At 45.2% G+C, this 16,252-nt stretch overlaps 1 protein-coding gene across 4 annotated transcripts in view; it reads right to left on the bottom strand.

Moving 5' to 3' along the window:
• Positions 1–16,252, bottom strand: part of RGL1 (ral guanine nucleotide dissociation stimulator like 1) — a 142,635-nt gene that overhangs the window by 86,222 nt on the left and 40,161 nt on the right. The window contains exons 1-2 of one of the 4 annotated variants that reach the window (XM_081867315.1): positions 11,868–11,970; positions 10,778–10,888 (exon numbers count right to left, since the gene is read on the bottom strand). The exons of 1 other annotated variant lie outside the window; for it this stretch is intronic. In XM_081867315.1, the coding sequence (XP_081723441.1) occupies positions 10,778–10,888; positions 11,868–11,894 (138 nt within the window). In that variant the 5' untranslated portion in view covers positions 11,895–11,970. Of the gene's footprint in view, positions 1–10,777; positions 10,889–11,867; positions 11,971–16,252 lie in introns of those variants that run through there. 2 more of the 4 variants (XM_081867314.1, XM_081867317.1) reach the window with 2 other exon arrangements.

The following is a 16,252-nucleotide window of genomic DNA, read 5'->3' as shown; positions in this document are numbered from 1 at the left end:
AATCGCTTCACTTGTATGTATGGCAGAAGAGTTTAAGATTGTTCTGTTTTTGCATATCCTTTTCCCATAATGAGACCACTGGGACATATCTCTCTGGATGCTTTCTGAAGGCGAGGAACTGTATGGAAGAAAGAAAACATCTCTAGCCAAGAGCCAAAAGAAAAAGCTGGCCAAATTCATCCATGGACATTACAGTACAAATATGTGTGCTCTCATCCAGGGACAAAACAGCTCACAGCTACAAGCTTTTCAATACTCAAGCGAACACGCTCTGCCAGAATTAAAGTGGAGCATTGTGCTGTATGAAAAGTCAGTTCTCAACATTCCATCACATTCTAGTGTGAACAAGAAACAGAACCCGGAATAGGACTATGCAGACAGAAACAAGGAACAAGCCTAGTCTCTACTCCAGTCTCCTTCTCTCTGTGTTTTCCCGTGTGAGTGAGTGACTGCCATTAATTATGGGGCCTGGGGGAGATGGGGAGTGAAGAGAAAATAATTTTTATGATGGTAGAGTTTGAGAGAAGCAGGACAGGGTTAGGAAACTGAGCACTAAAGGGATGTTGGTGGGTTGAGTGAAAGCCAGGGAGTGGCCCCCCTCCGCCCTACAGGGGGGTGGCCACTTAGGTATCATCCAAAAAAGAGGCAACGCAGATGACAAAGAGGACACAGACCTGCATTATATCTGTAATTCATATGTATAGATACAAAATTTAGAAAATCATTGCTAGAATATAAATAGCATTACAATACACCTCACTGTGATGGGGATGAGTGTGAGCTGGTGATCTGTGTGCCCAACTGGTCATTTCGCCACGTAGATGCTAACTGCTGAGCAGAGGCATCCCTCACTCCCTTGGTATCAGTGCCTCTGAAGCTGGGGGAGACCACAGATCAGAAACTCAAAACGTTTGCTGTTCATTGCCTTTTGTTTTCCACCAGTGACTTCCTCCATGGCTGCTCTGCTCTGCTCGGCCTCTCCTCCTCCACTGGTCTACCTGTCTGCTGGCTTTCTTCTGTTCACTTCTTTCCCTTCTGCCTCCTCCCTCCTGTTTCCTCTTCCTACAACTCTTGCCCACTCCCTCCATCTTTCTTCCCTCAGAGGCCTGCTGGGCATTCCATTCACACTCTTAATAGCCCCCACAGGGCTGCTGAGACAGCAACACCAGTGACTGGATTCTTCCACCAAGAAACCCAGAGGGGCCTGTGCACCTTGCCAGCTGCCCAGAGCAGTGGAGGTACAGCCCAGCGAGCACATGGGTGGGCAGGCAGACTCGTAGCCACTCTGAGCCAGAGTGGAGAGGCACAATTTTTGCACCTCGCTGGGGATGTGGCAATCTATCCAACCCCGAGGTAAGCCCTTGTGGCTGATGGATCATAGCACATAGCACATAGCACTGTAGAGTTGGAAGGGACCCTGAGGATCATCTAGTCCAACCCCCTGCAATGCAGGAATATGCAGCTGGTCCATACAGGGATCGAACCTGCAACCTTGGCGTTATCAGCACCATGGTCTAACCAACTGAGCTATCCAGGCATTTCAAGGCCCTTCCTGCTTTCCCTTCTAACCATTATTTAATACTGACGTTGGACCAGGCAGCCCTTCAGACAGAGGAATGCCCTCTGCAAAGTAGGATGCATGTCCACCCATTCTCTGCAGTAAAGAATGGGAGTGAAAAGTTGGTTCCTAGTTCCAAGTCCCTTCTTTATTCACACAAAAGTCTGAAAGAGAACTGAATGAGCAGCACCTGGGAACTAGTAAGCAGCACCAGTCTCATCAAGAAAGAGAGGATAAGGGAACTGAAGAGGGATTAGGTAAGAAGGGACGGTAAAGGGATGGATGGGACAAGGAGGCTGGACGCTCCTTTTACTTATTTATTCATAGCTGCAAAGGAAAGCTACCACTTGCTACCAAGTGTCAATGTCAAAATGCAAGAAAATGAAATAGCCTGTCTCAGCAGAAATCAAGGCTGAGTCAACCCTTAACAGAGATTTAAATGGTATCTCCAGGAAGTTTGGAAAAACACGGCACACTAAGGTACAAAAGGGCAAATCTGGTTGCTATTCTCACGACCAGTGTGCACTCAAGGGGGCCATGAGGGTCTGTGGTGGGAAGTAATGCCCTCCAATATCTTTTCAGAGATGAAAATGGAATACAATATACAAATATATTTATATACTTAGAAAACACACCTATCCACAAAATGATGCGCTCCCCTGCTCATTACACATTGCAAAATGGCAGGCTCCCTCCTCTACCTTGCATTCATTTAGTCCAGGTGTCCTCAAACTTTTTAAACAGGGGGCCAGTTCACTGGCCCTCAGACACTGTTGGGGGCTGGACTATAGGGTTTTTTTAAAAGGGTGCCTTCATTATACACCTTTAGGCACCAGGCAAAAACGTTCCATTTTAGCCAGGCTTTGAGTTGATTTGATTGACATCCTATGCCCTTCTTAAATATGGTTCTTTTTTTTGGGGGGGGGGGAGATGTTATTGGGTTGTTGTCTTTATTTTGATTATATACATATTGTGGTTTTAGATTTTGATTTTGTTCTGTGAACCACCCTGAGACCTCCAAGTATAGGGCGGTATATAAATTCAATTACAAATAAATAAATAAATAAATACTCAGCAGCAGTCCCAAATTCAACCCCTGGCATCCCCAGGTGGCGCAGGTCCCCGTGCCTCTTTCTCCTCCTCCTGTTGCAAGAGCTGGCTGCTTGTCGGGAGAGGCTGCCCGTTCTCTCCGCCTGGGGCCTCTGCCACCAGCCCATGGGATCCCGCCCTGTGGGGAGGCGAGCTCTCTTGAGCTGCCATGGTGATCCAGGCACCACGCAGCCCCTGCCTCTCTGTGGGAGGCGCCCGTGGGCCAAGGGGGCTCTGGTTGCACCTACGACAAGTCCAGAGCCAAAGGGTTTGTAGTACCACACCTCGGCTGGTGCCTCTGCCTTAACAGGGAGCAGGCAACTACGGGAAGGAGGAGGGAGGGACGCCAAGACACCCCTCTGCCTTAGCAGGAAACTATGCAATGCGGCCGCAGAGATTATGATTAGGCCAGGCACGGAGTTGTTGCTGAATGCTTTCGTTGCATTCAGTCAGAACGCTTCGCCGCCACTTTGCCGCTCGCTGTAGGCCGCCCCCTGCAGGACAGGCTGGATTTAGCCCGCGGACCGTAGTTTGAGGACCCCTGATTTAGTCTATTCATTTAGGAGGGGATCCAATCTGGAAGGGCTGCTATGCCTACAAATTTTATCAACTTTTGTGAAAAGGGGAAAAGGTATAACTATTTTTCAGTTCCTCATTTTAGTAAATTGGGATAAAACAGAACTTTGTTTTTAAATGATCTATTGTTCAAATAACAGTCCCAAATAACAAGTGGAAAGACACAGAACTCCTCCAAAACAGATTAAGCAGCTTCTCAAAGCTACAGAAACAAGTCGAATCTCGTGGCTGATGCACACCCCCTTCTGGAAAGCAGCTAATACCCAATTATACACACACTATTTTTTTGTTACTGTGGGACCATCTGCCTTAAGTTACCAATGTAGCAGCATTAAACAATTAATTTTTCCTCTTCTGCAGCAGTGAGAAGTCATGAACCCATTTCCATTACGTATCAACACAGATCAGTGCAATAAAGCAGATTCCCATAGATATTCTGTATATACAATGCAGGGGGAGGGGAGTTTCTAACAATCTATAATCACAGAAGGCACCTTATGACCAAATTATTTAGGCTGAAAGATTTCCAGGGTCTCTCAAAACTACATCAATGGACATTAAAAGGCCAAATGTGGTTCAGTGTAAGCAAGTGTAAAGTGACGCACACTGGGGCAAATAGATCCTTATTTAATATATATGCTGATTGGACATGAGCTGACAGTGACTGAACAGGAAAGCGATCTGGTGAAAAGGGCAAATTTCAAATTTGGGATCGTTACGAAAGGGATCAAAATTAAAACTGTGAATGCCATAATGCCCTTCTACAAATCTACAGTGCAACTACACTTGGAATACTGTGTACAGTTCTATTCAAAGCAGCTCAAAAAGGATAAAATAGAGCTGGAAAAGGTGCCAAAAAGTAAACAAAATGATCAAGTGGCTGGAGCAATCGAGGTAACGTTCTATTTTTTGAAAAAAGGTGAGTAATAATGGGGGACATGGCAGAAGTACATAAAATGAAACCTGGTGTGGAGGAAGTGGATAGGAAGAGGTTTCTCTCTCTCTCTCTCTCTCTCTCTCTCTCTCTCATAATCCTAGAATATGGGTTCATCCAATGAGACTGAATGAGGGAAGGTTCAGGGCAGGTGAAAAGAAATACTTCATTGAACAACATATAGTTCAGCTATGGAATTTGCTACTAAGAAGCGCAGCTTTAAAAGGGGCTTTCAGAATTCATGGAGTATAAAGCTGCCAGTAGCTACTCGTCACAATGGCTCTCTCTCTATTGCCTCCAGTGCTAGAGGCAACATGCCTCAACGGCTCATCCACAGTGTTGCTTGTCTGTGCCTAGAAGGTCCGAGAGGTTTCTGTCCGCCCTGCGGCTTCCCCCAGGAAAACCCACTCTTTAGTGCTGAATTGGAGCAAATGTCCATCAGCGGAAAACTCAACGGACGTTTGCTCCAGTTCAGTGGTAAAATAGGGTTTTCCTGGGGGAAAGCAGCAGGACAAGTGGAAGTCTGGGTGAGCTGTGGCTCCCAAGAGGGAGGCGGCTCCTGTGCTCTGTCTTTCTGACAGGCTTCCAATGGGCATCTCGTTGGCCACTGGAGGAACAAGAGGGCCGTCTTTGGCATATGTGCCGCCGGGGCGCAAAGATCCGCCCAGCACCCACAAACTTAGTTTAGCCGGCCACAATTTTTTTTAGGGGGGGACAAACTCAAAGTTGTTGACCTTTTTGGGGGGAGGTAAATCGCTCACCTGTAACAACGGCACAGCCAAAATAACTGCTTTTGTTTCCTGACTCGTCAGGAATATTTGACTCTACCGAGTAACAGAGCGATGGGGGGGGGGAACTTTCACTCCATTGCTTTTCACTGCCGCCAATCAAGAGGGTCCAGTATAAAGTAGGTATACATTGGGGGGGCAGAATACATTTGGCACCCCTCAGAATTCGGCGCCTGGGTGCCCCACACCCCTTGCACCCCCCAGGTAAAGATGGCCCTGAGGAACAAAATGCTAAACCCGATGAGCATTTGGCCTGAGGCAGCAGGGCCATGGGTTGATAGACTGAGTGTGAGAACAATTGTTCAAATCAGTCAGTCAGCCCCAAAAGGCTGCCAGAGTGGCTTATGGATCACTATGAGCAAGGCTTACACTCTAGAACAGGGCTGCCCAATAGGTCAATCGGGATCGACTGGTCGATCCCCGGAAGGTTCCGGTTGATCACTGTCGATTGCAGGCTCCTTTTCCTTTTCCTCACAGCAGCCAGCCCCTCTCCCCACCCTGCAGGATCGCTGGAACAGAAGGCGGAGTTTTCACTGTGAGGCAGATTGTTTTCATAGTGATCTTTTGGTGATCAACTAATCCCCTTTCCCCTTTAGTCTAGCCGGACATTTCCCCTTTAATAATGGGGCTTTCCTCCCCCCAAAAAGCTCAAAAACATTTGCCTGAACCCCCCCCCCCAAATGCAACTTTCCTCCCTTAAAAAAGCTCAACAACTTTGACCTGAACCCTGCCAGTTTTATTTTCTGTTTTCTGTGAGTAGATCGCAGTCTCTTGGGAGTTGGACATCCCAGCTCTAGAAGAACAAGACACAAAGGAAAACTGACTGGGAGATGCGGGGGGAGAATAAGCCAACTCAAGTATAGGTTCTTAGTTACAAATGTTATGGCAATTGTTTACTGGGTCTTTCTCGTAGATCTTGGAGACCTAAAAAGTGAAACATTGCAAAGAACCAACATTAAGCTTCCAAGTGCAGAAAAATATTCCTGCTGACCCATGTAAAAAGTAATAGTTCCCATTTTTAAGCTAGATTTGCTGACAGCATAGAAGCATAAAGTGCTAGAGCTATCCAAACCAGCAACATGCCTTTAACTGCAACACTTGTCTGCAACTCATTTTACTGGAAGGCTGCTTTGAGATGGGTGTGGAGTGGGCCAGGTCTGCCCACTGGGGTCTAGGTCACACTTTTCAGGGTGATGGATATGGCTGAGGGACTATAGGTTGCTGATCCCATCAGTCACCATCCTAGACTTTGTGTTTCTCCTATTATTCTGAACTGTGGGAGAAAAGGAGCTGGGTTTTCTATACCCACAGCAGAGGGGTTTCCTACCATGAAGTGCACTGCTTCTGCCTTCCTAGAAGCAGCTGCTGCCTCAGAAATGTATTATTCTCTTCTTCACTCCCATCTCTTTCTCAGTCAGCATCATCCTGACATGCCGTGCTCTTATTCCCACCACTTTCATCACCCCTTTTTGCTTCCCCCGCCCCAAGCTGCCCTGACTTCTGAAATTTAAGCTCCTATGCTCCACCTCACCTTGCTCCACGTCACCAGGGACTGGTTGTTCTTATATGCAACAACTGTGGCAAGAATTTTGTTAGCCAAAAGATGGAAACAACAGGAGTTACCAATGAAAGAAGAGTAGAAGATGAGGCTGATGGACTTTGCAGAACTGGCGAAGCTGATGGGAAGAATCCAGAACCAGCGAGACCAAGCATTCCAAAAGGACTGGAACAAATTTATATTATATTTGAAAGACAACTGTAAGCAATTAACATCATTAGCAGGGTTATCTGAAGATTTGTAAGATGAAATTGCTACCTATTCAGGTTGAGTAATATAATATTTTAGATAATGATATTAGAAGGATAGGAAACGAAGCAAATGTAAGGGAAGTTGTTAGGCTTAGTTGAGCCAAGGAGATAAAATAAGAGGATATGGTGCTATGTAATGTGATTATATGTAAAACCAATAAAAATAATTTAAAAAAGAAGTATAGCCAAGCTCTGAGAGAGGGAGGGCACATCCATAGTCTCTTCCCCTGTCCACAGTCCAAAAGCAGGGGTAGCCAGCAGGGCACCTTTCAAATATTGCTGGACTACAACTCCCATAAGCCCTGACCATTGGCTCTGCAAGTTGGGGCTAGTGAGGACTGGACTCCACTCACACGAGGAGGTGCCACACTGGCTAGCCTAATTAAAGGATTTGATCAGGCTGCCAGTGCCCAGCTTTTCATTTTCCATCCCTCAGCACCAGAATTGTTTTGGGTAAAACTAGCCTATTGGCACTGACTACCTTTCCAAGCCCATAAAGTCTGCTGCTGCTGCACCTCACTGCTAAGTTCTCCAATGCCTTAGAGGTTTCTTTTTTTTCCCCTGGGCATGTTTTTCATGTCCTTTTAATTGTGCAAGTTCATCACTATGACAATTAAACTGGCTCCAAAATAAAACAACAAACTAGCATTCCGCCTGCTTTCTGTTTAGGGCTTGCTGATTTTTGAAGAAAGCAAACAGTTTCTTCTCCACAAAGCAGAATCATATATACATCGCAAAGCCAACTGGGCTTCCCTTTTCTGTCATGGTTCCAGTTCTGTCATTGTCATTGTCACTGCCAGGACCATGAAACAGAACCCACATGAGCAAATGCATCTCTGTTTAGAAAGAGTGGACTATGTAGAGCAACTTCTGCTGCTAACTAAGAGTATTGCTGCCACAGCTGAAAAGAAAACATTATTCCCCCCCCCCCAGTTCACAAGTGTGTTGGCCATGCTGAGCTCCTTTCTCTCCTTTAGCAAACACTGGGAGGGTCCTAGCTCAGTGGTAGAGCACATGCTTTGCATGCAAAATGTCCCTGGCATCTCCATGCAGCTCCATAGGTGAACCAATGGTTTGACCTGGTTTAAGGCAGCTTCCCGTGTTCCTATGAAATCCTGTCACCGTAAAGGCAGGAGAAATGCAACTTATCTCATTCTGACTGTATGCAAGGAGCAGAGGTGCTTCCACACCCCACCATGTTTTGCCATCCACTCTCTCCTTCTTCCACAGAACTGAACAGTAGCTATCAACATCTATCAGATATGTTGAGCCTAGTCTGGAAGCTACTGGGGTGGATGGCTTCAATCCTCCAACACACACAAAAAGCTGGATTCAAGGCTCAGTCTCAAGACTAGATTTATCTACTGTCAGTGATATACAATGTCCATGCCAATTCTATTGTTCAATAACTGGAATGTAAATTAGCTACCACCCTTTGCTTCAAGATGCCTTTCCAGCATGGCCCTTGATGCTGAACCAGATCCACAATCCTGTGCTCCGAGACTCTGAATTAAAGCAGACAAAAGCAGTCTTTAAAAATTCCCTCCTTTGTATTTTTTTTTTAATTCTGCTACAGGACAGAGTGCCACTCTCAAAGGCCTTTTACCCCAGCAAAAGCTGTCGCCTGTGACAAATATTCAAATATTTTATCCCCCCGCCCAACCAATCCCTCTTAAAAGCAGGAGGCAAAGATGGGAAACCCTGCCACTGCAAAGGAAGCAGATTTGAAGTCATCTGTTCATCTGAGAACGCTGTGTACTTCTCAGGAATATGAAAAGAGAGGGACATTCCCAGCACTATCTTAGAGGCCCTGGGGGGAACTTGGTAATATTGCCTGGCCATGTTGCTTCATAATGTCGTCCACCTGACAAGAATTGTATTTAAGTTCCAATATTCCTTAAAATATCTGTCAGGTAGAGGTGTTAAAAAGGAGAGAGAAAGATGCACAGAACTGAAAATCCAAGCTAATTTTTGTTGAGCTTTCCCATAGAAGGCATTTTTTATATTCACAATAAACAAATGCTTGAAAATAAGATCTTTATTTTTAGAATTTCTAAACCGACTTTATGCTATACTGCACTCAAGGCAACTTCCAAGTGATTAAATATGTATTATTGCATTCATTCATTGCCTGCCTTTTTTTGAAATGGACACTTGAGATAGCTTAAAGCAACCAAGCTTCTTAAACCCTTACAAGACAAGACAATAAAAATACCAAAGAAACCAAAATTGCATTTCAACAAACAACAACACATACCAAGATGGAAATAATTCAAGCCTCACTTGACATAAGCCATATCCAGACATAAGCCATATCCAGACAAGGTGCCTCTATATAGCCTATCACTCTGTGGCAGGAAGGAATCAAGGACCTGTGGCCCTTAGGATGTTGTTGGACTAAGCCTCACATTAGATACCTTTCTCATATGAGCACTACATGCACATATTGCACAAGGTTGCCTCTCTGCATTAGTAAGTCTTACACACCCTTACTTGAGCATGGACATCCGACATGTCTGGTGGGTACAGGGGTGGAGCACTTTGGGGCATGGCCCAAGTAGTAATCATTCCAAAGCAACCAATCCCATTGGGAAGATTCTCAGTTTCTATAAAATCATCAGGATAACTCAAGAGTAGCAATATGCAGTGGCTGCCTTGTTAATGCCAAAGGGTAAGAAACATTAAGAAAGATCATACATTTTACCAGAACAATGGTTGGTGTTGGCAGTGGCGGAACTTCATGCTCTGACACCGGGGGGGGGGGCGGAGAGAAGGAGGGGCGGGACTAGCACGCATCCCGGGGATGTGGCGCACGTCTGGGGGCGTGGCGTGCTGCCTGTGGGGGCGTGGCGCCCAGCATGGGCGGGGGGGGGCCAGCCGCGATGGCACCCCACCAGGATCGTGCTGCCGGGGGCAGTGCGCTCCCCCCGCACACCTCTTCCTCTGCCAGTGGGTGTTGGAAAGCTGTCATTTAATACAAGCTCTCACCAAGTCCAGCAGAGCAGAGATTGAAAACCTAAGGAGAAGCCGGCATGGTGCTCTTCCAGATATCACTGAACTCCAACCCCCATCCTCCCTGACCATTAGCGATACCAGCTGAGACTGATGGGAACTGGAGTCCCCACCCCTGCCATATAAGGCTTAGCACAATGTAGTTGTGCATTTTTACGGGCTTGAAACTTCTGCAGAAGAGTAGCCTTTTCTACACATCAGATGTGTAAGCACAAATAAAAATGCCCAACTCTGCAATATGGAAAGAACAGAGGAAGTTACACATATATCCACTCTTCTTTGGGGTTGCATGGTGGGGGGGGGAGCTCAGAAGTTCCCCGTATAAATACTGGCAAGGCCAAAGTCTGCCTCGCTTTATCAGTGTGTTCTCAATATCATTATCTGGAGGAATATTATATTCCAGTCTTCACTGGCAGGGGCAGATGGAAGTTGTAGTACAAAACAGCTAGAGAGCACCAGGTTGGCGAATGCTGCAGTATCCAGTTCAAAACAAATGGGAACTTTTTTATACCTGGCACTTGGTCTACCTAGCCCAGAATAGTGTACTTGGATTGGCAACAGCTCTCTGAAGTCTCTGGCACAGCTTTGTCCCAGCCCTGCCATCAGAAAATCATCCAACTCGACATGCCAGGGTTTGAATGTGGGACCTTCTGCAAAGCCTGTACACAACCACTGAGCTATTCCCCCCTCTCTAACAAAACACACACAAGAGAAACCCAAATTTAAATCCCTATATGCATTACAATGGTGGTGATTTTGTGTGTGTGTGTATAAAAGCTGCATCGATGCTACAGTTCACCCAGATTCTTAAATTTCAGGTCTTGTGCTCAGAGACGAAGAACCAAATGCAAAAGGAAACCAGCAAGAATTTTAATGTTAAAATCAGGCTTTGGCACCATTTCAGAGTACACTTGAACTTCAGCTCTTTCAACCAGGACTCCAAAGTCCACCAAGCATTTGTACAAGATGCCAATCTGACATTTTATTTTTATTTTTTATTTTTTTACTCACCCCTAGCCATCTTGCTCCTTTATTAGCAGCCTGTTGAATCTGCACTCTTTTGAGGGTGACATGGTAAACTGCGCCTTCCTCTACCTCTTCACCCCAATCCTGAATTGAGCTCTGCCGCAGGAAGAAAACAAACGCTTGACTTAAAACAACAACAACAACAGGTTGTTTCCACCAACAGCTGCAGAACTTGTTGCTGGGGGCTCACTGCACAGCACAAGGGGTACAAAGCAAAATACAACTATCATCACAGACGAAGACCAGACACTTGCCAAGGGAGGCTGATCTCTGGGATATACTTGGCAAGCCCTTCTCGCCTGTGGTATCAGGAGACCATGAGTTTCCACTTAGCTTTCCCCCGTCCCCACCACACACAATCGGCTCGGACTGCACATATTTCAAATAGTTTTGCCATGTCTTTTCATAAGGAAATGCTCCCGACTTACCACCAACTAGCATTATCATTACTTTTACCACTGCAGAGATAGCTGCACGTTTAAAATAATTAATTACTCAGAAAGACAGATAGTCCTCTAACAGGCATGTAAATTACAGTAAATCTTCATTTTAATATTTTTTCAGGATGTGCAAGGGTTATCTGTCTTAGTGATGTCCACCAAAGTTTGTTTGTTTTTTAGGTCACACATGCCAGAAAGCTGAGAGGAAAAACTATCATAACATCTCTTAAACTGGATTGGAAATCTGTTCTGCAACAAACCTCTGGGTTTGTTGATTAATATAGATTTAAGCAGCTCTTTGTGGCTGACCAAGGAAGAAAATATCCCCCGTTTATCAAAAAGTTTGCCCAGCTAGCTTCCTTTCCTACTGTTTCCCGCTCCCCCCGTTCCTTCCCACACCAAGCGCAGCGACAGAAAAGTTCATTAGTTTGCAGAGAAGCATCGTTTTCACAATAGCGAGTCACACGCAGCAGCAGCAGCAGCAGCAGCAGCAGCAGCAGCAGGAAAGGTTCTGAAAAGATCCTTGAAATGACTCCCTGAAGAGGCAGCCGGGGGAGAGGGGGAAGGCCATGTCCGCTCCTGAAAGAAGGAGAAAAGAGAAGCCTCGGGGAAGGAAAGGGCGGCGAGCTCTTTACCATTTTAGCTCTGCCGAGCAGTTTCATCCTGAGCCTTCTCCGCGGCCCGTGGAAGGGGCATGGCGCTCCGGCCCGCGGCTCCGCCCGGCGCTGCTCTGCGCTCCGCCGCCCCGGCAGGCAGGCAGGCAGGCAGGCAGGCAGGCAGGAACCCCCCGAGCCAGCGCGGCGCGCAGACTCCGCCCCGACGCCCAGCCAGAGCGAGCCAGAGCGAGCGAGCGAGCGAGCGAGGTGCGGCTTTCCTGTTGATGCTCTTCTTGCGGGGCTTCCAAGCCAGAAAGAAGCTCTCGGCCTCCAAGCGGAGCTCAGCCTCTCCTGCCAGGCGCCCCAAGAGAAGGGGGGGGGGGCAGCTCAACGTCTATTCTCTGGACACGTCCGATCATTCCATCTGAAGGACCCCCGCGAGGGGCTCACCAGGGAAAGTGGCGCTGCTAAGGGGAAGAGGAGGAAGAAGCCCATCTTCCCAGGCAACGGGAAATGGTGCTTCAAGCTCCCAAAAGGCGCTGGTCAGCAAAAGCCACAGCCAAAGGAACGCGCTAGTCTGGAGAGTTCACCCCACGAGTCGGAGCTGAAGGGAGGGAAAGGGGGAGGGAAAGAGTTAGAGCATTTCCACAACTTCCGAAGTTGAAAGTGCCATCCAACTTTTTCACACTGACTGTGACACACACAAATATGGTTCATGTGCAACAGAACAGAAATCAAACATACACTGCAGACATTACACATGAAGGCTTCACATCTGCATTAAGGAAGTCTCACATGGGAAAATGCTGTTAGACCCATGAATATATAAGGAATCAAACTTCCCAAAAAGTAACACAGGAAATGCAAAAGTAGCAATAGGGAAATACCTTCATTAGGACCAGCTAAAATGTCACACAAGGGTAATAAGCCTTTTGAGTTCTCCAGGCTGGATGATAACCTTCCCCATGGAAGAAAAAAAAAAAGATGTTCCTGGCAATGCTGGAAAAGCCCAAAGGCTGATCCATATTGGCATTTAATATGGATTTGAAACAGTTTGTGTTTTTTTGATTGATTGATTGATTGATTGATTGATTGCAAGCACCCACACAATGTCCTCCTCATCCAAGTGGGAGTCTGTACTTTCCCCTTGCTAAATTCAGATTTTCCCAATGGATAATCCAAAAAGGGGAGAAAATCCAATAAAAAATCACACATTACATGACAGTGGATACACTGAAGTGTATTGTGTGGGTGGGCTTTTTGTGCAGTGACATTTTGCTGAGTGCCATCTATTGTCGCACCCACAATTTTCACTTTCTTTCTATAAGCTCAAAGCAAAGGATGATGCCTGCTTTTTTCCACCAGTTGCTGCTGAAGGCAGGTTCGCAGTATTTTTATTTTAAAAACAGCTCTTATGTGCAGAGCTGTTTTTGCACAAAACAGATGTATTAAAAAGAAAACATAATTAATTAAATAAATAAATTTCTATGCTGCCCTTCATCCAAATATCTCAGGGCAGTTTACAATATAAAATTTGTCCTTGCAGGTACAGGAATCAGGAAAGTAAAACTCAGTGTGGCTGACTTCTGAGTAGATATTTGGAAGACTGCAGTGGAAATGATTAGATAATGACCCAACAATTTGCTTCTAAGAAATAAAATATCTGGAGGCGGGGAAAGTGTTCTATTTTGAAAAAACACATCCAAAGTCAGTAGCTCAGTTATAGCCAGTAGCCTTACTGTTTACAATAGGGCACCACAAATCAAGATGGTTCTAGACTGCACAGTAAAGTTGCATCCAAGTTGAAAAAACATGAATTTTCTTTTCTTTCAAGCATTAAAAGCCTGGAGGTCATCACATGAAGATTATTAAATAAAGTATGTCACAATTAAGAAAAAGGAGAAGAGTTTGTACACACTCTGTGAACACCAAAAATTTAGGTGTTCCCACAACATGAGCAGCACTGGTCTGTTGCGCTTTTTAAAAAAATCTACAGTATAATTTGAGGAAAACCCCATCAGACCTGAGACTGACTTCTGAGCAGATTTGCACAGAATTGGGAATTACAATGTGACATAGCCATGGTGAAAATTGAGACAGGGTGCTCTTTATTCTGGATTAGTTAGTCCAAAATACTTTTGTCTCGGGCTCCACCCACCATTGGTTCTTGGTCTGCTCACTGCTGGCAATGCAGCCCCTAGCAGAAAATAAGGCTGTCCACTCGGCCTCATCAAGTAAAAATGGAATTAACAAATACCACAATGTAGCATTTTGAAGCACCAGTTATTACCTCTGCTAAATTGATTTAACAGACATACTGGGTATTCATTAGGGAACCTGAGCTTACTCAGATAAATTTCTTTTGGCTCTAAAATCACACACAACCTCAAATTAATCAAATAACTGAATCAGTATTATTGTCTATATTTTATCAAGATTTAACCCTATGCCAAAATTTTATGAACATTTGCGAGAATTTAAACAGATTACCATTTCCCCTTTTAAAATGCATTAATTTATCTATCTATATTATTTTGGCTATACTTAATATTTTGGCTATACAGGATCATCCATCCTTAACTATTTGTAGGCACTAATTTACTCAAATTTATAGAAGGTATTTTCTGGTCTAATGGAGTTCCAAGAAACTTCTGACGGCAAGGGAAACAGGGAACAGGACATTTCATTTCTTTGTTCTCAAATGCCCTTCGTCAGCTGGAGGTAAAGGAAGTGTCTGAATTGGCTTGTAGGAAGAGCTTAGAATGAGTCTATAATAATAGCTATTGCACTGTAGAGAGAGCAAGTTCAGAGCAAGATAAAAAAACATAATAGTCTTATCTGGTAATCTGAAATGTTTACTTGATTAGAACTGGGATTTTTAATATCTCTGGTTTATCCATTTCCTAGAACTACTTTTAATGATTCTTTGAAATAGCCTTGGGGAAAACAGTAACAATAAGTACATACATGTCTCACAAAATTGCTAGACCCAAAGCCAACTGCGTAATTACCACAGCAGCTGAGAGCAAGGAAATCACGGAGCTTCTTTCCCTATTCTGAAAGGAAAGTCAGAAGGATACATTTACCAGCATCTAAGTAGGAATACAAGGGACGCGAGTGGCGCTGTGGGTAAAACCTCAGTGCCTAGGACTTGCTGATCGTATGGTCGGCGGTTCGAATCCCCGTGGCGGGGTGAGCTCCCGTCATTCGGTCCCAGCTCCTGCCCACCTAGCAGTTCGAAAGCACTCTTAAGTGCAAGTAGATAAATAGGGACCGCTTTATAGCGGGAAGGTAAACGGCATTTCCATGTGCTGCGCTGGTGCTGGCTCGCCAGCTGCAGCTTCGTCACGCTGGCCACATGACCCGGAAGTGTATTCGGACGGCGCCGGCTCACGGCCTCTAGAGCGAGATGAGCGCACAACCCTAGAGTCGGACATGACTGGAACGTACAGGCAGGGGTACCTTTACCTTTAAGTAGGAATACAATTTGAAGGTCTCTGAGCTCAGGCATGAGATGTCACGTGTCATGACCTCAATATTATAGGACTCCCACTCCAGGGAGGCTGGCCGTAGTCCAACTTTACAAGCTTTCAATTAAAAAAAAAAAAAAAAGGCTTTTCCCCCCAAAGATTTGCTATAATCCATGATAATGTTCAATTTGGAATAAATAAATGGTTTCTGGTACTTTGATATTGAACAAATGTTCAGGATCCATATTCCAGAAGACACTGTTAGAATCCTTTGTAACTATTTGAAGAGCACTGTATAAAAACTAGAGCAAGAAATGATGATCTGATTAGTTTTCTATGATCTTTAATGCGGCAGTAAAGGATGACATTTGAACACGTGTGTGTGTGTGTGTGTGTGGTGTGTGTCTTTGTCTCTGTGTGTGAAACAAAGGTACAATACTCCATTTGGAAGCATAAATTTAGCATTAACATAAGCCCATTAGTGTTTTTCCCTCTGATTCTGAAGTGGTTTTGTAACAGATTTAGAAAGGTAAGGAACTAGAGTATTCATACAGAATGCTTGCTCTGAAACCAGCTAGGAAAGTCAGCTAGGTGTTCTTTGCTGGATCTAATTAGTAAAGCAATGACAAACCTAGACAGCATCTTAAAAAGCAGAGACATCACCTTGCCAACAAAGGCCCGTATTGTTAAAGCTATGGTTTTCCCAGTAGTGATGTATGGAAGTGAGAGCTGGACCATAAAGAAGGCTTTTCGCCGAAGAATTGATGCTTTTGAATTATGGTGCTGGAGGAGACTCTTGAGAGTCCCATGGACTGCAAGAAGATCAAACCTCTCCATTCTTAAGGAAATCAGCGCTGAGTGCTCACTGGAAGGACAGAGACTGAAACTGAGGCTCCAATACTTTGGCCACCTCATGAGAAGAGAAGACTCCCTGGAAAAGACCCTGATGTTGGG

The sequence above is a fragment of the Podarcis erhardii genome (assembly GCF_964252035.2).
Source record: "Podarcis erhardii genome assembly, chromosome: 6".
NCBI classification, from domain to species: Eukaryota; Metazoa; Chordata; class Lepidosauria; order Squamata; family Lacertidae; genus Podarcis; species Podarcis erhardii.
The sequence above is the reverse complement of the archived record's forward strand: the minus strand, read 5'-3'. Positions and strand labels throughout refer to the sequence as shown.